The 21,433-nt window shown below is 36.1% G+C and overlaps 1 protein-coding gene across 8 annotated transcripts in view; it reads left to right on the top strand.

Moving 5' to 3' along the window:
- The window catches only part of MIER3 (MIER family member 3), a 195,526-nt gene extending 176,803 nt beyond the window's left edge, over positions 1 to 18,723 (top strand). For all 8 annotated transcript variants that reach the window (XM_042939349.1, XM_042939328.1, XM_042939320.1 and 5 more), the window contains 9 exons: positions 419 to 539; positions 1,677 to 1,762; positions 1,958 to 2,030; positions 4,003 to 4,154; positions 7,646 to 7,727; positions 9,236 to 9,330; positions 14,266 to 14,393; positions 14,471 to 14,613; positions 14,719 to 18,723. In XM_042939349.1, the coding sequence (XP_042795283.1) occupies positions 419 to 539; positions 1,677 to 1,762; positions 1,958 to 2,030; positions 4,003 to 4,154; positions 7,646 to 7,727; positions 9,236 to 9,330; positions 14,266 to 14,393; positions 14,471 to 14,613; positions 14,719 to 15,176 (1,338 nt within the window). In that variant the 3' untranslated portion in view covers positions 15,177 to 18,723. The remainder of the gene's footprint in view (positions 1 to 418; positions 540 to 1,676; positions 1,763 to 1,957; positions 2,031 to 4,002; positions 4,155 to 7,645; positions 7,728 to 9,235; positions 9,331 to 14,265; positions 14,394 to 14,470; positions 14,614 to 14,718) is intronic.
- Positions 18,724 to 21,433: the final 2,710 nt, after the last annotated feature.

The following is a 21,433-nucleotide window of genomic DNA, read 5'->3' as shown; positions in this document are numbered from 1 at the left end:
AGTTTAATTATTAATCATTTAGAAGTAAGATTATTTTTGTTGTAAAGTCACTAAAACTTAGCCTGCAGCTTCATATGAGCTTTCTGTTTATCCATAAGTTACACAAAATTGTTAAAAGTGTGTAAGCAGTAAAGTTATTAAGTATTATATGTAATTAAATATTAAGTGTTACCACTATTTATGTATATGAAGTAAATTATAAGAGCATTTCAGACTTACTTCTCTCAAAACTAAGGGGGCTTCAACAGATTCTTACTTGTATCATAATACCATAGTAATACATTTATGAGTAATATGAAGACTTTTTCTTAAATTGATGAGTTGTAATAATTTTTTTATTAAATTTTTTTTAATTCTTAAATATTTTTTATGAGATGTAATAATTTCTAACTCTAACACTGCATTCCTATTCTTATAGGAGGAAATTGCTAAAGACCTGCTGTCCGGTGATGATGAGGAAACTCAGTCTTCTGCAGATGACCTGACACCATCTGTGACGTCCCATGAAACTTCCGATTTCTTTCCTAGGCCTTTACGATGTAAGAAACCCAGTCGTTACTGATTAATAGTAGCATTGATACTCTAGCTCAGGTACACTTAATGGCATTCAATAGTTTGTCAGAATATTCTAAGTGTTTTCTTTAATTGACGTGCAGTCCTTTAATAATCCAAATAAGATTATCACTTTTTTTATTGGGATAGAGGTAAACTAATATGTCCTTTAAAAACCTAAAGTATTTGTTTAGTTTTGCAAGGCTGTATATTTTCTTTCCCAAGATTCATCTGTTACTATGGGAAATGATTCTTCAGCCATGAAATTTCATGGACATTTTTTGGACTTCTCTTAAAAGGCTCTTTACTCTCCCAGTTTTGAAAACTGTCAGATGCTCAAAAAGTATTTTTTAGCGATTTATTTCTTTATTTTTTCGTTTTAGTTCTTGGTGTTATCTCTTAATGTATATCAGTAATATTGAAAGGTTTTTGAAGTGAAATAATTTCTTATCTGGAAACTTGCTTATTTTTTTAGGTATTTTGATTGTAGAAGAACTGTTCACTTAACAAATGCAAATACATATACGCTTGTATGTGCACAAAAACATAATTTTGATGGACTTAATGTGCATCTTGGTCTATGTCCCATTCTGGGTTAGTATATAATAAGACCTCCAGTGCTTTCTCTTCTTTTTTAAGGTGACTGTAGTGGTTTTCCTTTTACCTTCCCAAACTCTTTGACAAGACCAAAAATTTTTGATCTTTATTTTTGAGAGAGAGAGAGAGACAGAGCACAAGCAGGGGAGGAGCAGAGAGAGAGAGAGGGAAACACAGATTCTGAAGCAAGCTCTAGGTTCTGAGCTGTCAGCACAGAGCCCAATGCGGGGCTCGAACCCACAAAAGCAAGTTCATGACCTGAGCCGAAGTTGGACACTTAACTGACTGAGCCACCCAGGTGCCCCATGACTAGACCAAAAATTTTTAAGGATATATACACTTTCTTAGTATTTTCAGTGTCTTGTTTTGACTGGTGTTAAGATCTGAGAATAGTACAAGAAGTTGAGTATATTTGTGCTACTCTCATGTATTCAGATTTTTATAATGTACCACGTGCCAGCTGTTCTTCCGGGTGCTGCAAAAGTGGGCAAAAAAACCTTTTTAAAATTTACTTTTCTTCTTTTAAGCAAATACTACATGTGACGGAGATAAGGAATCAGAAGCTGAAGATGTTGAAACAGACAGTGGTAACTCACCTGAAGATTTGAGGAAAGTAAGTTGAATTACCATCAGAAGTTAGTGGACTGTTTGGACTAACATAACTTTTAAAAACATTTCTGAAGTAACTTAAGATAATTTTGTTGTTACAAGATGAAATTTCTTTTGACTTGTAACTGATTAATAAATTGGAACTTGTTTTTCAGAATTTATTTTTATAGGGTGTTTTTACTTCTGAATTTTCTTGTAGGAAATAATGATTGGTTTACAATATCAGGCAGAGATTCCCCCGTACCTTGGAGAGTATGATGGTGATGAGAAAGGTAAGGAGGCTTTTGATTTTGATATTGATAATATTTGGTAGGCTGTTACCCCTTAATGTGTTTGTTTAGTTATCTGATTATATACCAGCCTTGGCAGTATAAAGATAAATTTGGAGTCAGTGAAAGTTTGGGACTGACTTAGGAATAATATATCGAAATGAACTTCGAAGCTTGGAGAACCACTCTTTTCTCCGTACAGTGCTTCTTAGCCTTACAGGTATGCGAAGGCAACTGCTAAAGTAGTGGAACGTCTCTGAGGGTGCAGCTGCTTGGCCCACATCCCACTTTAGTAGAAGTGGGTAGAATCTTACCACTTGAGATAATGAGTATTTGAGAGATAAAATCCTCTTGGAAAGACAACTCTTAATGAATAAAGAATATAGATGAAATTTTGTGTGAGCCCTGAAAGAGAAGGTGGTAGATTACAAGGATTCTTCTTGTTTTGTACACCCCTACTTAAGTGTAATCAGTTTTTTCTTCCCAATTTTGCTAGGTCCTAGTTAACAGTTGGTTCTGAAAATGTGGTGGAAAATAAAGATACAGGTACATTTCCCTAGCCGAAATTGGAAAGCCTGTAGATTTGGCCATGTGCATTTGACCTTTTCGCTAATGAGTTTATTTGTTCTTATGACATGATGGGGCCAAAGCGTCACAGTGATACAACCCTTCCTGACTCTTTCTTCCTTTTCTTTGTTAGCTCATCCTCTATTTAAAGGAAGGAAGGACTGGCTACTCTAGGGTTCTTAGCCTTTTCAGTCCCTACCAACAACATTTTCCTAAACTGCTTTCAAAGTGATATTCTCCCAGGGAAGCAAATAGTAGTTGATCACCTTCAGATGCCCCAGTTGCCCACCTAAATGCCACACAAACCCTGGAAGTCAAATACATGCTTAGCAGCTGTCAGTTCTTAGATTAGACGTAATGGAGGTAGTCATCTCTCAGTTCTACACATTCAGGAGGAAAGATACACCTTCTCTATACTTAGAGGGAATAAACCCAAACTATTTTACCTATTCCAGTTTTGACCGAAGAGGAAAGAAACTGGTTCCAGAAATTTACATGAAAAGTCAGTCTTATTATTTCACAGGCATATTTTATTTTTAACTTTCCTGCTCACTGGGAGTGATGATTCCTGTGGTGATTCACAACAGTTGTGAATGTAAAGCACTTATCATGGTCCTTGGTACATAGTGAGATTTCAGCAAATTATTTTATTACACACTTGAAGAATGCATTGCACTTGAAGCAATGGGATAAGTACTTGGGCCTCTGTGTTACTTAATTTTGTGAAGTAGAAGCTTTAATTATGGTGGCAATGTGGACATTGATAGAATATATACCTTATTTGAGTGACATGTCACTCATTAGTATATCAGCCTCTTTAAGAGATTTTGGAAAGTTTACGTCTCTTAACTGTTAATCATTCATTTTTGATTAATTTGCTTCCTCCTTTAAATAAAATTCACCTTTTGGGAGGAAATCAGTAAAGTAAAAACCTACCTTTCTTAGGTATTTCATTATTGGCAGATATTTTGGTTTTTATTGATCTTTGCTTGTTTTATTTCTTTACAGTTTTTAACCTGTATATAATCATCATAAAGACAGGGAGTTCAGTGAGGTTATTAAAGAATTTTCACAGGTTATTTTTACTCCCTCATTAGGGAGAGTATAAAACCTCTCCTCTGAGTTTTACATTAGATTTTACAGGGCATAGAAAGCCTTCTGATTGGATAGTAAATCCAACCAGCGAGAAAGCTACTTGCTCTAGCCACTGGAACACTTGGCCCTTAATAAAGTTAAAAAATTTTTTTTTAAACCTTTACCAATGAAGGACTCACCTTGCCAGACAATCAAATTGCTTGTGTCCTCAAATTGTCCCAGTGTGTAGCATATCAAAGAAGAGGAAGAACAGTTTGTATACATCTATGAGCATGTTCATTATTTAGTATGTTAATGGGATTTTCTTTATCAGTGTATGAAAATGAAGACCAGCTACTTTGGCGTCCTGGTGTGGTTTTGGAGAGCAAAGTTAAGGAGTACCTTGTTGAGACCTCATTAAGAACTGGAAATGAAAAAATAATGGATAGGATATCTGCAGGAACACACACAAGGGACAATGAACAGGTATTCTTCAAATTTTGTTGAAACAGCAGCTAACTAGTCTCTTCTTGATTTTCTTATATTCAATTAAAATATTTCTTACATGTGAACTGGATATCTCTTTTTCTGATAGATTTTAATTTTTTTTTAATGTTTTTATTTATTTTTTGAAGGAGAGAGAGACAGAGCATGAGTGGGGGAGGAGCAGAGAGAGAGGGAGACACAGAATCCGAAGCAGGCTCCAGGCTCTGAGCCATCAGCACAGAGCCCGATGCGGGGCTCGAACCCACAAACTGTGAGATCATGACCTGAGCCGAAGCCGGACGCTCAACCGACTGAGCCACCCAGGCGCCCCAATTTGTTTTTTTTTTAATGTTTAGTTCTTGAGAGAGAGAGCGAAACAGAGCGCGAGTGGGGAAGGGGCAGGGAGAGAGAAGGAGACACAGAATGTGAAGCAGGCTTCAGGCTCTGAGCCATCAGCACAGAGCCCAGCACGGGGCTTGAACTCATGAATCATGAGATCATGACCTAGGCCGAAATTGGACGCTTAACCAACTGAGCCACCCAGGTGCCCCCTGATAGATTTTTGACACTTGGAAAATACTGGCTTATAAAAATTCCCAAGAGCTGGTAGCGATAACCATTCCATATTGTTTGATGTCTTCTGGTCTTTTCTTCTATGTATATGTGCGTATCTTAATTTGAGTCACTTACTTTCCTTTGCCATTGAAAATTCTTTAGTATCTCATTCCTGATGATTTTATATATTCCATCTGTAGCTATAATGTCACTTAACTTAAACATTCTCTATGCTTAGACTTGTAGGTTTTATAATAAAGATATTCTTTGGATTACTCTCGAACTTTATTCAGGAAATGTTTGAAAGTATTTTGTATTAAGATTGTATAAATTTGCTTTAGGAGCATTTGTTAAGCACTGTGTACCTGTAGATGCAGAATACTCCTGATTGTATGTGGGATGGGGCTGGGAGTAATACCTATTAGGGCTTTTTTTTTTTTTTTTTTGGATGCCCCTAGTTTTGCCCTCTGATACCATTTTGCCCCTCTTGTATACTCTTCACCCTGTATCTTTAGCCTAGATGATCCTAACTGAAATGAATATCCAGTGATAGTTGGACTCAGCCTTGAATTCCCAAGTAACATAGAGAAGTTATAGAAACTGAATTTCAGAGTATCTTTCACCTGTCAAAAAGAAATCCCATTGGGTTTTTGTACTGATAATCCATGAAACTATAAATTAATTTTGCAAGAATTAGTGCCTTTAAAACATTAAACCTTCCAGTTCAAGAACATGGTCTGACTTTCCATTTATTTTATTTTTTTAATCACTCAAATGTTTTTGTTTGTTTGGGAATCACATCCATCTAATTAACTTAATTCTTCAATATTTGAAATACTTACGTGATTTTAATACTTTTGTAAATGGGATCTCTATTATAATTGTATGTTAATATAGAGAAATACCAATTTTTAAAAATTTACTTTTCTCAAGCTGTTGAAACTAATAATTTTTCAGTTGTTTTTATCAGGCTTTCTGGTCTTTAAGTAGCCATAACTCAGAGATGTTTGGTAGTGATAGTGATTTGAGGCCTGCTTTTGATGGAAAGTAATCATCTAAGGTTTTTACATTAGGAATAATACCAGTGTGGGGCACCTGGGTGGCTCAGTCAGTTAAGTGACCGACTTTGGCTCAGGTCATGATCTCATGGTTTGTGAGTTCAAGCCCTGTGTTGGGCTGTCTGCTGTCAGCACAGAGCCGGCTTTGGATCATCTGTCTCTCTCTCTCACTGCCCTTTGCACCCATGCCTGCTCTCTGTCTCTCTCCCTCTCTCTCAAAAATAAATAAACATTAAAAAAAAAAAAAAGAAGAATATTGGTGCTTGGTTTGATATAGGTTGTCTTTATTGTAGTAAGGTAGTAACCTTCTGCTTACACATATAATAGTTTTTGTCTTTGCAGCACCTGGGTGGCTCAGTCAGTTATGCGTCTGACTTTGGCTCAGGTCATGATATCACAGTTTGTGAGTTCAGTCCCTGCGTCGCGCTCTGTGCTGACAGCTCAGAGCCTGGAGCCTGCTTCGTATTCTGTGTCTCCGTCTCTCTCTGCCCTTCCCCTGCTCACACTCTGTCTCTCTCTCTCAAAAATAAACATGAAGAAAAAAGTTTTTGTCTTTTTTTTTCCATTTTTTTTTTTTTAATTTTTTTTAATGTTTTTGTTTATTTTTGAGACAGAGAGAGGCAGAGCATGAGCAGGGGAGGGGCAGAGAGAGGGGGAGACACAGAATCTGAAGCAGTCTCCAGACTCTGATCTGTCAGCCCAGAGCCTGACGCGAGGCTTAAACTCACAGACTGTGAGATCATGACCTGAGCTGAAATTGGACGCTTAACCGACTGAGCCAGCCAGACGCCCCTTTTCATGTTTATTTTTGAGAGAGAGAGAGAGACAGACAGACACATAGTGTGAGCGGGGAAGGGGCAGAGAGAGGGAGACACAGAATCTGAAGCAGGCTCCAGGCTCCGAGCTGTCAGCACAGAGCCTGACTCGGGGCTTGAACTCACAGACCATGAGATCATGACCTGAGTGAAGTTGGACGCTTAACCAACTGAGCCACCCAAGTGCCCCTTTCTTTTTAAAATTAGAAATGGATATTGATTTACCAGATGCTCTTTTAGCAGCTAGATTGGTTTTTTTTTGAAGTTTTTATTTATTTATTTTGAGACAGCACGTGGGGGAGGGGCAGAGAGAGGGGAAGAATCTTAAACAGGATTAAAAAATGATACGTTTCATAGTAGACAATGAGACTGTTATAAACCCAAGTCACTAAAATACCCATCCTCTTCCAGGCTAGCTGCTGTTTCCTTATATTGACACTCTAAAAGGCAGGGAGTAGGTGATGTGAAGAACAAGACCATATTTATACTAATTTTTCCCACCTGGAAAAATCATCTAAAATAGGGAAATTTCCCCAGCTCAGATGGCCTGACAATAAAAAATAAAGTCAAGAGTGATACCAGTGGGTGACTTCTGAGGGGTAGAGTGAAAATGAACAAACTTCTGAGATACTTGAGTCTATCATCAGGATAGGTATGTAGACTAAATGTTTGGACAAACATACCCTCAAATGTCTTACATATTTTTTTTTTTTTAATTTTTTTAACGTTTATTTATTTTTGAGACATAGAGAGACAGAGCATGAACGGGGGAGGGTCAGAGAGAGGGAGACACAGAATCGGGAGTAGGCTCCAGGCTCTGAGCCGTCAGCCCAGAGCCCGACGCGGGGCTCGAACTCATGGACCGTGAGATCGTGACCTGAGCTGAAGTCGGACGCTTAACCGACTGAGCCACCCAGGCGCCCCATGTCTTACATATTTAGAGAGCATTTCAGACAGTATTTGTCAGGACTGTTACTGGTCCTGGTTGTTTGTCTGTTTTAATGCTATTAAGTATGAATTTCTGATAATTTTTATTGAATAGTTTTTTTTCTTTCTCTTGTAGGCATTATATGAACTTCTCAAGTGTAACCATAATATAAAGGAAGCAATTGAAAGGTACTGCTGCAATGGAAAGGCATCTCAAGGTAAGCAAAGCTTGGGATCAAGAGAGGGAAATGACAGGGGATCCTCATTTGGGGAGTAGAATAAGCAAAGTATTATAAAGGATGGAGCAGTCCTGTAACACTTTTGTAAGATCGGTGTTCATCTTCATAGCGAATAATTGTTTCCTTTTCTTGCCCTCTATTTTTAGACGTACCAGAGATTTTTCAAATACACATTAGTTACCCCCCTGTCACCTCCACTTTCTTGAAGAAATAGTTACAGAACAAAGCAGACCCCAGAGATGACAATATATCCAAAGTAATTAAAAAGAATGATTTTTATGATTTCACTGAACAAAAAGTTGTTTTTTTAAACCAAACAGGAAATGGAAAGGAGATTAAAGATAAAAAAGAAACATGTATAAAATATTCCATTGAATTTATTACAAGAAGGGTGTTTTTAGTAATCATGTAATAAAATTTTTACAGCGCTTAGGTTTTGCTTTGTGTGTGTCAAGGAAAATGGTTAACTTTAATTTCAGTAGTTTTGTTATTATATAAGTGAATTGCATGCACCATGGCTTTCATTAAGTAAGTAGGTAAAGAAATAATACTCTAATATTATATAAATGGCTTGGCAAAAATAGAAAAGCTGAAAAGAGTATGTTTAAACTTGTAGGTTGAGACAGTCTTTTGGAATGTTTCCTTATAAAAGTTGCTTTTTTAAAAAACTTATTTTAAGCTCTCCTAATGTTGAGAACTAAATACTGGGTTTTTTTCTTGAGTTCACACTATGTTTTATCTTTATGGTGGACTATTCTTCATGGGGATGTGGTCTCCCATGTCTTTGAGGAAAAAACTCCAAGTCTTCTCTGCCCCAAATAGATTTGAGTTTATTAATGTTAGTGTCTTCTGGGAAGTTGAATGGGATTTAGTGTTTTGAGAACATGGGCTGTTTCTTATTCCTGTTAGATTTCCAGAGTGTAGCACTCTGCAAAAAGACTAAATAAATATATATTGATTACTCATGGTCTCTACTTAAAGCACTATGGTTTTGATATAATAGCAAAATAAGGAACTTTTTTTCCCATAAAGGAAATAACCTTTTTTTCTAATTTAAAAAAAAAATGTATGCTTATAGTTTAAAAAAAATTAGAAAAACAATGAGCATAAGTTACATCCTTATCCTTTCATGCAGGGAAAAAAAACCTAGTTTTTATATTTTGGTATTGTAGATTTTTAAGTAATATTTATAATGTGTATACTTTAGGTAATCCTAACTGAAATCATTGGATTACAGAACTCTGTGTGTGTGTGTGTGTGTGTGTGTGAGAGAGAGAGAGAGAGAGAGAGAGAGAAAGAGAGAGAGAGAGAGAGAGAGAGAGGGAGGGAGGGAGGGAGAGGGAGGGAGGGAGGTACAGGGAGAGGGAAGGAGTTAGTTAATGGCCTTTTATAGGAGGAAACATACTGAAAGTAAACTAGCAATTTGCATAAAAGATGTGAGGTCAATCAATACATCTTTTTTTTTTTTTTTTTTAACATTTCTTTAGATGGAATGACTGCATGGACAGAAGAAGAATGCCGGAGCTTTGAACATGCACTCATGCTTTTTGGAAAAGATTTTCATCTTATACAGAAGAATAAGGTAAATTAGGCAGATTAGTACAGATTGCTTAGTAATTACAATGAATATAAACAAATAAGTTTTAAGTCACTTAGGACAAAAGAAAGGAAGAACTTGTTAATGCTCTCCTGACGTTAACATTTCTCATATTACTCTAAACATGACTGGGATTTGCCAACACCTACTCCTGGGAATGCTGATAGTGTACTCACCTATCTTTTGACACATATAGTTGTCATATTCATAGAATATGGATTCACTTGGGATGCCTGGGTGGCTCATTCCCGTTAAGTGTGTGCCTTTGGCTCAGGTCATGATCTCGTGATTCATGAGTTTGAGCCCTGCGTCAGACTCTGTGCTGACACCTCAGAGCCTGGAGCCTGCTTCAGATTCTGTGTCTCCCTCTCTCTCTGCCCCTCCCCCGCTTGCACTCTGTGTCTCTCTCTCTCTCTCTCTCTCTCTCAAAAATAAACATTAAAACAGAAAAGAAAATGGATTTACTATATTTTCCAGGTAGTCTTAGTCTTTTACCATTTTCCTTGACTTTGATTTCTTTCTAAGCTATTCAGAGGTTTGTGGCCTCAGAAATGTTTCCCTTTAGTGGCCAGAACTGCAGTTGCTGAAAGAAGAAACATTGGTTACTAAAAGCAACTATAAATGTTACCACAGCATGAAATGCTGGTGAGGTTGTGGAGCAACAGGAATTCTCACTCATTGCTGATGAGAGTGTAAAATAGTATGGCCACCTTAAAAAGACAGTTGACAGTTTCTTGAAAGACAGTTTGGTGTTTTTTTACAAAGCTAACCATACTCTTCCCATATGATCCGGCAGTTGTACTCAGTGGTCTTTACCTGAAGGAGTTGAAAACTTATGTCCACACAGAAACCTCCACACAAATATTAATAGCAGCTTTAGTCATAATTGCCAGAACTTGGAGATAATTAAGATGTCCTTTGAATAGATGAATTAACACACTTTGAGAGGTAGATGGATAAATACACTGACAGATCCATTCCATGGAATATTATTCAGTGCTAAAAAAGAATGAGCTATCAAGCCACAAAGACATGGGGGGACCTTTAAACGTGTATTGCTAAGGCAAAGAAACCAATCTGGAAAGACTATATACTGTATGATCTCAACTATATGACATTCTGGAACAGGTAAAACTATGGGGGCAATAAATAGATTAGTGGTTTCAAAATTTTTCGTGGAGGGAGGGATAAATAGGCGCAGTACAGAGGATTTTTAAGGCAGTGAAATTATTTTGTATCATGTTATACTGATAGATGTATGTCATTATATATTTTTCAATACCTATGTAATAAGTAATGACTGAGTGAACCCTAATGTAAATGATTTTGGGTAATAAACCCGTGCCGGTATAGATTCATTGATTGTATCAAGTGCCACTGAGGTGGGGAATTGCTAGTGAAGGGAATTATGCATGTTTGGGAGCAGGAGATGTATGTGGGAACTTGGACTTTCTGCTCAAATCAGCTGTGAACTGAAAACTGCTCTAAAAAATAAAGTATTTTTTAAAAAGTGTATGTGTGTGTATATTCTAGTAGTTTGTAATAATTTTCATTAAAGTATGCTTTGTTTATTATTATCTCTCTTTATCCTAAAGGAACATAAGATTCTGAAGTGTTTAGATGGGTAGGTCAATATTTTCTGCCTTTTTCATTAATAGACTTTGTTTTTTCGGGCATTTTGGTTTACAGAAAAATTGATCAGAAAGTACACAGGGTTCCTGTGTATCCCCTTACCCCCACATACACAGCTTCCATTATTATTAATATCTTACATTAGTGTGATATATATGTTATAATTAATGAATGAATATTGATATATTATTATTAACTGAAGTCCATGGTTTACATTTGGGTTCACTTTTTGTGTTGTATGGGTTCTGACAAATGTGTAATGACATGTACCATTACATGTATAATGATATCCACCATTATAGTGTCATACAGCATAGTTTCCCAGCCCTAAAAATCCATGTACTCTAACCTCTTCCACCCTATTCTTTCCCTCCCTGCAGCCCTACTCCTAACACCTGGCTTTTTACTGTCTCTATACTTTTGCCATTTCAGAATGTCATATGGTCGGAATCATATAGTATGTAGCCTTTTCGGATTGGCTTCTTTGACATAGTAATAACGCATTTAAGGGTTTCTCTATTTTTTTTCATGGCTTGAAAGTGCATTTCTTTTTATCACATTTCTTTCTATCCCATTGTATGGATATACCATCTTATCCATTCACCTATTGGAGCACATCTTGGTTGCATCCAAGTTTTGATAGTTATAAGCTGCTATAAACATCTGGTTGAAGGTTTTTGACTTCTTTGGCTAAATGCCAGTGAGTGGGATTATATGGTAAGAGTATGTTTGGTTTTGTAGAAAACCTTCCAAATGTCTGCTAAATTGGCTTTACCATTTTGTATTCCCACCAGCAATGAGAGTTCCTGTTGCTCCACAACCTTGCCGGCATTTGTTGTTGTCAGTGTTTTAGATTTTGGGTGTTGCAATAGGTGTGTAATGTATCTTGTTTTCTGCATTTTTCTGATGACATATGTTGTGGAGCATCTTTTCATTTGCTTATTTGCCATCTGTATTTCTTTTTTGTAAGGAGGTGTCTTCTGTTAAGGTGTTTAGCCTTTTTTTTTTTTTTTTAGCCTATTTTTTAACTGAGTGGTTTGTTGTCTTATCATTGAGTTTTAAGTGATCTTTACATAATTCCAATAACAGTCCTTTATCACATAGGTGTTTTACATATATTTTCTCCCAGTCTTTGGCTGTCTTTTCATTCTCTTTTGCAAAGTAGAAGTGTTTAATTTTAATGAACTTCAACCTAACAAATTTTCTTTTATAGATCATGCTGTTAGTATTACATCTTAAAAGGCATGTCATCCCCAAAGTCATCTAGATTTTCTCCTATGTTATGTTCTAGGAGCTTTATAGTTGTGCACATTATACATTTACATCTGTATTCCATTTTTAGTTAATTATTGTGAAAGTTTTTAAGAACTGTGTCTTTTCTTCCTTTCTTCCTTGTTTTTTTATTTGTTTTTACATGTGGCTATTCAGTTGTTCTAGCACCATTTGTTTAGAAGACGATTTCATTGCATTGCCTTTACTCTTTGTTAAGGATTAGTTGACTGCATTTGTGTGTCTTTTTCTGGGCTCTCTATTCTGTTGCATTAATGTGGGTATCTGTTTTTTCACTAGTATCACACTGTCTTGACTCCTGTAGCTTTATAGTAATCTTGAAGTTGGGTACTATCAGTCCTCCAGCTTTGTTTTCTTTCAGTATTGTGTTGGTTATTCTGTTTTTGTTTTGTATTGTTTGCCCTTCCCATATAAACTTTAGAATTAGTTTGTCAGTATTTACCAAATAACTTGCTGGGACTTTGATTAGAATTGCACTGAATCTATAGGTTAAGTTGGGAAGAGCTGACATCTTAACAGTAATGAGTCTTCTTATCCATGAATGTGGAATATCACTCCATTTATTTATATCTCTCATTTCTTTAATCATATTATAATGTTCCTTACATAGGTCTTGCATGTATTTTGTTAGATTTATACCTAAATATTTCATTATTTATATGATGTATATGATTTATATGATGTATATGATTTATATGATGTATATGAGGTATATGTGTATACCTTTTATTTTTCTTATTGCTTTTGCTAGATATTCCAGTATGATGTTGAATTGTTTAATGCCTTTTTGTATGTATGAAAATCTTATGTTTTCTCAAAGATGAGATGAAGTATTTAGTGAATAAATAAAACTTTTTTAAAGAAGGCTGGGTTGTTGAAGTTAAAATAAAACATAAGTTTTATAGTGACTTAGGAAATTTATTCATTTATTCCATAAATAATGAAGTTCTACAATTTACTGGACGTTGTTTTAAGCACTAGGAATACATCAGTGAATAAGACAGGAAAGTTCTCTGTTCCCAAGAAGCCTATGTTCACCACAAAGACTTCTAGTTAATGATGTTTATTGAAATGTACACTTTATTTCTTGGCTTAGAAAGCTTGTTCCCTGGAAACCAATTTGACAATAAACTTCATATATTGAAAAAAAAAAAAAAAAAGAAAAGAAAGCTTGTTCCTTATGTTATGCACTTATGTCATGATCAGTAATCAGGATAGAGATGCTAAAAGTTCCTCATGGGATACTGATTAAGCAGTGGAGAAAGTATTTATTAGAGAAGGACACAGAATTTTGTCTGTATGTTATAAACTTATACCTTTAGCTGCATATAGTTTGAACAGCCCTAGTCTGGATGTGGAGACATGTTGGTGAGGCTCCAATTTTATTGTTTTTGTTGTTGTTGTTACCAAACTCCTGTAGCTGTGAACCAAACCCACGTTGAAGGAAAACACCCTGCCTTTAGCTAGAAAATCATCTGAAATTGCAGATGCAGTAGAGTGCTGATCCCTTTTCTAAGAGTTTTTAGTCTCTTTTGCATTATGGAACCCTTTGATAATCTGATGAAGCTGCAGCCCTTTACCCCGGAAAAGTGTACCTACATATAATTTTCGGATTTAATAGATGCCCATTAATCCCATTCATGGACCCCTCAGGGTTAAGGACTCCTGCTGCAGTCAGAATCACAATGAGTGTTCAGTGAGGAAAAAAGTAAAGGTTGCCAGTGTTTTAGGATTTTCAGCATCATTTCTGGGTACACATTTATTTTATAAACTAATACATTCTGATTGAAATAACAAACCTTGGCCTTTTGAAGGTATCCTTATTATTAAATAGTATAAATATAAAGACTTTTTTTCTAATAAAATGTTCAGAATTTCATAATTCGGGAGATAGAAAGTAAGACCCATGGATTGAAGCTATAGTTGTATTAAAAAAATTACTAAAAAATGGATTGGGTTTGTTGGTTTCTATTGAAAAATTCAACTTTCTTTTGTTAGGTGAGAACTAGAACAGTTGCTGAATGTGTAGCATTCTACTATATGTGGAAGAAATCTGAACGTTATGATTACTTTGCTCAACAGACAAGATTTGGAAAGAAACGATATAACCATCACCCTGGAGTTACGTAAGTACCGTGGGCTTTAGAGACTTTTGTTTTAACTCTGATATGCAGTCATGAAATTATTGGGGTATGTTTTTCAGGGACTATATGGATCGTTTGGTAGATGAAACAGAAGCTCTGGGAGGGACAGTAAATTCTTCAGCCTTAACTTCTAATCGACCTGAGCCTCTTCCTGATCAACAGCTGAACATTCTCAACTCTTTCACTGCCAGTGACTTGACAGGTAAAATGAGCATCTTTTTGTGTTCTTCAGCTTAGGGCAAAATTGTGTCTTCTTTGTTTCATGACACAGGACAACTTACTTAAACCATTTTCCATTTCTTTTTAGCTTTGACCAACAGCGTAGCAACCGTCTGCAACCCCACGGATGTTAATTGTTTGGATGATAGCTTTCCTCCATTGGGCAACACACCCCGTGGACAAGTAAATCATGTGCCTGTCGTAACGGAAGAGTTACTCACCTTGCCTAGCAACGGGGAAAGTGATTGTTTTAATTTATTTGAGACTGGATTTTATCACTCGGAGCTAAACCCCATGAACATGTGCAGTGAAGAGTCAGAAAGACCAGCAAAGAGATTGAAAATGGGCATTGCTGTTCCTGAATCCTTTATGAATGAGGTTTCTGTAAATAATTTGGGTGTGGACTTTGAAAATCACACACATCACATCACCAGTGCCAAAATGGCCGTCTCTGTGGCTGACTTTGGCAGTCTGTCTGCCAGTGAGACCAATGGCTTCATCAGTGCCCATGCTCTACATCAGCATGCCGCCCTTCACTCTGAGTGACACGAGTGAGGAGCCCAGAAACAGTGGGTGTGCAGAACCAGTAAACTTGAGGAAAGGATCAGGTTTGCTTAGTCTTTCACTGGAAGTTTGAACCTTTTTCACTATGACATCAGTGATGTCAGTATGTATAGAACTATATCTTGATTTATCAAGAGTATTTTCATTTTTCAATCCATAAATGTGGAAATGAACTATGATCAGCAGAGTTGGGAACTAAGATTGAACTCTGTGGTGCAGCTTTAAGCTCTGCTTATCTCTTCCTCATCCCCCAGTACCTCTTCTCCACTCCCTTTTTTTCTATTCTTTTCTGTTCCCCACTGCCCTCACTCCCAATTTTAAAACCTGTAGACAGAGGCCACCGGCTCAAAACCAGCACAGATGTTCTGAACTGAATGGAGTGGCTTCTTTTCGTGTAAATTCCTTTTGCCGTAATGGATGCAGTGGAATAACAATGTTTACAGGTACCGATCCCAATCCCTGCTCAATGTAGCATTTTTTGGTTTTATTTTCTTAATTAAATAAAAGCAGGGGTAGGTTTCTTTAAACTGCACAAACATGCAAGGATTTTTTAAAAATGGAAACTTCTCTCATGTTATTCAACTAGAGCACTTCAGTTTACAAAACAGCAAGTCCATCTTTATGGAAGCCAGCACGAGGAACTGCGTGCAAATTATGAAGACACTTGCTTGGATCCTGTTTCAAAATTCTAGACCAGGGCTACCTTACACAGAATCTGTCATTTTACTGTGGGAAGAGTTCTGTGTACCTTCATTGATTGGCTAAAAATTTGGCTTTTGAAGATGTGGTATTTAGATGGGGTTTTGTCCACCATTGTCAAGATTATAATTCTAAAAATCATACTGGTATTGATAATTTAGTTTATCCTGAGGCAACTGACTTGCAGGACACAGTCTACAGAGCCTAGGATGTTGCCACTCAATGGTTTACATTTGGGACACTTCTTATGTTGTTTGTAGCACTGCAGTTCAAAGTGTTCATATTTTGGAGGGACTTCTAGATTTTACACTTAATGCAGTAGAACCTTGAAGTATATTTAAACTTTTTTTTGTTTAGCTTGAACAGTTGGCAAGAAAAATGTGAGTTTCTGTCTATTGACATAGAATGGTACTTTACCACTTTAAGTTTTAAAAAGTGATAGACGTTCAGATGCATCTCACACTCAGTTTTATTTCTATTCCAGACATTGTGAATGAGAAGCCATTGTCATAAACTTTGGCCATTTTTGCTCTATAGATATGCATCTTTAAGTTAAAAGGTGAATTCACATGATACACAATACAGTATTAGGATGTAATAAGCTTTGCTTTTATAGTTCAGTTACAATGGAATTTTGCTTTTTTTTTTTTTTTTTTTGCACCATCTTAGTTGAAATTTTCAATTTCTGCTAGTTGTTGTGCTTTGCAAAAAACTTAAATGTTTGGCTGCATTGCTGATATTTGTAAGTATAAGTCGCTTCAAGGTTGTGCTGATGAGTAGATAGGTTGTAGTGACCTTAGTAGTGATGGAAAGGGAGGGTATTTATTATAAAAACTGTGAACTGCAATGACATCCTTAGTTTTGGATGATGTGTATTCCTATTTTTGTTTGCAGCATTTTAATGAAGATTGCTTTGAAGTGTTTACGCAGTAGCATATTTACTATAAAATTTAGTTTAGCACAGTGGACAAAAGTAGTTAAATTAATAACTTAAAATCAGTCTCTAATTTATACATCTAAAGTCTAGCATTCCTGTATGCACACAGTAAATAATGGGTAGCCTGGGCTCTATGTTGCTTTCAGATATTTTTATCCAAGTTATCAGCTTCTTATTGCTGTGGTGTTGTGCTAAACTTTGAACCTTATTTCTTTTGTTAAAAATCAGTATACCTTTTATAATTTAGTAAGATACTGGCCATAATCTTCCATTGTTATAACTTTAATTTTCACTCTGGGTTTACAGTGGCTGGTTTGTATAAAATAATTTACACAAAGATGACTGAATGCTAATACCAGTTGCACTTAAATGAACATGCCCATTCTCAGTAGCTGATGCAGTAACATAGTCAGTTTATCTATGCATTGCTGGGATCTTGATATAAGATGGAAACAGTGTTTCTTATCTAAAGTTTTGATTATCAGCAAGTTGAATGGACACTTTAGTTATTTAAATAAAGATTTTTGACCAAAATCCAGAAAATGATATGAGAGAAAAATAAATTCCAGCTAGTTTAATAGATTTTTAAATGTCAATCTGATTTTAGCCTCTTAGAGAGTGCTAACTAGCTGGTAACGTTTACTTTTAATTCCTTGTTAAAATGAGGCAATAATTTGCAAGATTTTTGTATATATATGTAAATTCTTCATATCTTTTTAGATCTAATTCAATATTTTCTGACTGCTTCCGCCATGTATAATACCATTTTTGTGCATGCTTGATGTGACATTCATAAATTGTACCACTATGACTTTATCCATGTAAAATAGCTATTTATTGAATTTTCTTTTAAAAGCTGGATTTACTGGGTTTTGTTTCCTCCAGTTAAGCATCTTAACAGAGAATTTGTTACTGTTTATTAGAAGAATTGCGTTTGAGAGCATGAAAATAACTGATTTGCAATTTTATGAAGAAACAATAATGCCTTTATTATCAAGTGTGAAGCACAATTCTTATAACAAACTGTGATAAATTCTTTTGTTTTCTTTTGCCGCATTATTTTCTTATGAACAAACCAAAAATCCATGGTGAGCAGTTGTATTGTTGGCTGATGTATCTTTTATGTACAGGGAATTTGAAGAGGACAACGGATCCATTTAGGAGTGTAACTGGTGCTGTGATTATAGCAATACTTTTGTTAGTCGTACGTCATCTTTTCCATGCTAGCATTTTAAATGTTTAGTTTTCCTCTTGTCACGGTCAACTGCTGAAATTACTTGAAGGATGTAGAATACTGTTTAAACAATACTAAAGTGTGTACAATTAGGTCAAAGAATTGTGCAATTGTTTCCTTTTTAATTTTTAAAATTGAGGGTCATAAATATTTGAGAACGTCAGATTTAATAGAGCATAGTGATACTATTTAATTTAACCAAAGTCTCTAGTGAATATTTCAACTTTGAATGTAAACTAATGAATAAACCTGACCACCAAGGAGATTGTTTGCCCAGAGTTTCAAAGCACATTGTCTACAAATGGAAATTGAAATAATTTATAAAAATATTGACATTACTATGTTTTTTAAAAAGTTCTTAATTTTTTCACTAAAAGGAGGAAACTATTAGTTTTATTGTTAAATATGGTAGATATTAAAATTCCTCTTAGATGACCAGTGATTCCAATTGTCCCAGTTTGAAATAAGTATCCTGTGAGTATGAGATTAATTAGTGACAATCACAACAAGTTTTAGTATCAGATGTTCAAGAGGAAGTTGCTATTGTTGCATTGATTTTAATATTTGTACATAAACACTGATTTTTTTGAGCATTATTTTGTATTTGTTGTACTTTAATACCTGGTGTACAGTTCCAGAAATAAACATCTGGAAATCTTTTTTTTTTCTTGGTTCGTGTGAGTATTTGCCACAATTAGATTTTTGTTTAATGAATCATAAGCTATAACTCATGGGACATGGGTAGATATTTAACCACTGTTCGGTTGGTTTTTGAGGCAGTAAATAAGATATTTGATAGATAGTGACAAATGGCAGATAAAATACTTTTTCTTTAAATCCTCTATAACAAATTTCCATATGGAATAAAACAGCCATCCCAAAATGAGGCTAGCTTATACTTTCAATGTAATTCAGGAAATATTTGTTGAATGTCTGTTTTGTTTCAAACACTGTTGTAGGTAAGTATGTCTTTTAGGAAGATGTGATGTCTATTAATTGTGTTGTTATTTGACAATGTATTTATGGTAAACTAGTCTTTATCCTAGTATACATAGTTTAGTAGCCTTGTAGAAACCTTTTCAAAACCTTCATCTTTCAAGCTGAAGATCTCTTAGTCTAATTTCACAAATTTGTTCGCATATTTCATTTCCTCTGAGCAGAGCTTTATCTAGTTTTTTTGTTTTTTTTTTTTTTTTTTTTGAGAGAGAGAGAGAGAGAGAGAAGGGGTGTTGGGGAGGGGAGGGGAGGGCAGGGAGAGAGGGAGGGAGAGAGAATCCCAAGCAGGCTCCACACTGCCAGTGGGGAGCCTGATGTGGGGCTTGATCCCACAAACTGCAAGGTCATGACCTGAGCCGACATCAAGAATCAGATGTTCAACTGACTGAGCCACCCAGGCGCCCCTAGTCCATTCTTAATATGCAGTGATCAGATAGCACATAGGGTCCAGATTTTGTACAAGGACACAAAGAGGATAAAATGAAAGCAAGCGCTCTTGAATCCTCTGCTTTGGTTACTTTTCTAAAATCACATTCCTTCTTGCACAGACGCCACAGAGCATAAATGTTCAGGGGTCTGTGGTGGACACAACACAGTAGTGCCTTCAGGTGGGGACAAGTACAGATGTTTTCAATCCAGCCAAGCATGTGGCCAAGTACCATGTGAGAGCTACAAAGTACTTAAGGCTTTTAGGGGAGAGAGGAGAGCCTTGTGGGAGCAGAATAATCTCTCCTGACTTGTAGACTTTATCTTTCTTGGCCATAATTTTCATCAATGATAGGCTTTGAGCCTGCAGCTTCTCTGACTTCTCAAAGGCCTCAGGGCTTCTGTAAGTTACCTATTTCATTATGTACACTTTGAATTTATTTTAAAATTTTTTTATGTTTATTTCTGAGACAGACAGAGCATGAGTGGGGGAGGGGCAGAGAGAGAGGGAGACACAGAATCTGAAGCAGGCTCCAGGCTCTGAGCTGTCAGCACAGAGCCCGACGTAGGGTTCGAACTCACAAACCATGAGATCATGACCCGAGCCGAAGTCGGTCACTCAACCGACTGAGCCACCCAGGCACCCCTACGCTTTGAATTTAAACTAGCCCCTGGGACATAGTACTGTTTACCATTTCCCATCCAGGTAGGCGTTCTTTAATCCTCACGGTCTATTTCTGTGTCTGTGTGGATTCTCTGGCAAAATTGTGTACTAGGGGACTGAATTCATGGTTCTAGACCAGGAGTGCTCACGTTTTTCTACGTTTAATACATTAGTTGACATTCACTTTTGAGAGACACACAGGCTGTTGTGTAACTCAATTTTGATGAGATGCTTATACAAAAGTAAAGGCAATACTGCTACAAAGTTGTTTTCTGGTATAGAACTCAAAAGCATTTTGTAAGCATGTCAAATGAAATTAGCCATTTATAAATCTAAAAAAATTTTTAGTAAGAAAAAAGATAACATGGTTTTTCTATGTTTTAAAATGTCAGTGTTACATTAAAAAAAAATTCACCCCTCCAGTGCAAACCAAGTCATGATACTAGGCAAGCTTTATACTCTCACCGTGAGCATTTTATGAGGAACCATGTTTTATTCTTTGTATATCCCAGGACCCTTCACCTAGTAGGTATCACTGAATGCTTGATGGCCTATATTACTCTTAAACTAATGGTGACTTGTACCCTAGCTTTGAAAGAAAGACTTTTTAAGACAAAAATTAGAATAGTATAATGAACAAACCAGATTGAACTGACATTTTGCCATATTTGATCTTTTTCTATATAACATATTTTTTCCCTGCACTGGTTAAGTTGACATTTCAAGAGTTCACTCCTAAAAACTCCAGCCCATCCTACAGCCCTTCCTAATATGTCCACAGGAGTTAGTATTTCTGTATTTTATATAAGGTTCTGGGTAACAGGATCTTCTTGGTCAAGTAGATTTTTTTTTTTTTTTCCAAATAAGATTAGTTTCTCCTGGTTTTAAGGATCTTACACAAATAAAAGATAAAGGAGGCTAAGAAAAAGAATCAGATACTGTCGCAAATGTACATTTACTATTTATACATGATACGTATGATAGAGAAAAAAAGTGTAATAGGAATTTCAGGGCTGGCACTTAAGGATTGTGAATTTCAGTACGATGGTTGGCAAGGTGACAAAAAAGGGGAAGACCTTTGCAGGCACAAAAAACTAGTGCAGAAGCCCTGAAAGTGTGCGTGTGTCCAACAGGCTCAAGGTGTGGGAAGGAGGCAGATGTGCCTGGGGTAGAACGAGCAAGAGGTGAGATCAGAGGTAGTGAATGGCTACATCATATATGTGAAGGACTTTAGCATTTATTCCAGTATATGAGGAGTAATGAGAGGGTTGAGCAGAGGTGGG

Source organism: Panthera leo, chromosome A1 (genome assembly GCF_018350215.1).
Source record: "Panthera leo isolate Ple1 chromosome A1, P.leo_Ple1_pat1.1, whole genome shotgun sequence".
Taxonomy (NCBI): Eukaryota; Metazoa; Chordata; class Mammalia; order Carnivora; family Felidae; genus Panthera; species Panthera leo.
Note: the sequence above shows the minus strand (reverse complement) of the source record. Positions and strands in the feature narration are given on the sequence as shown.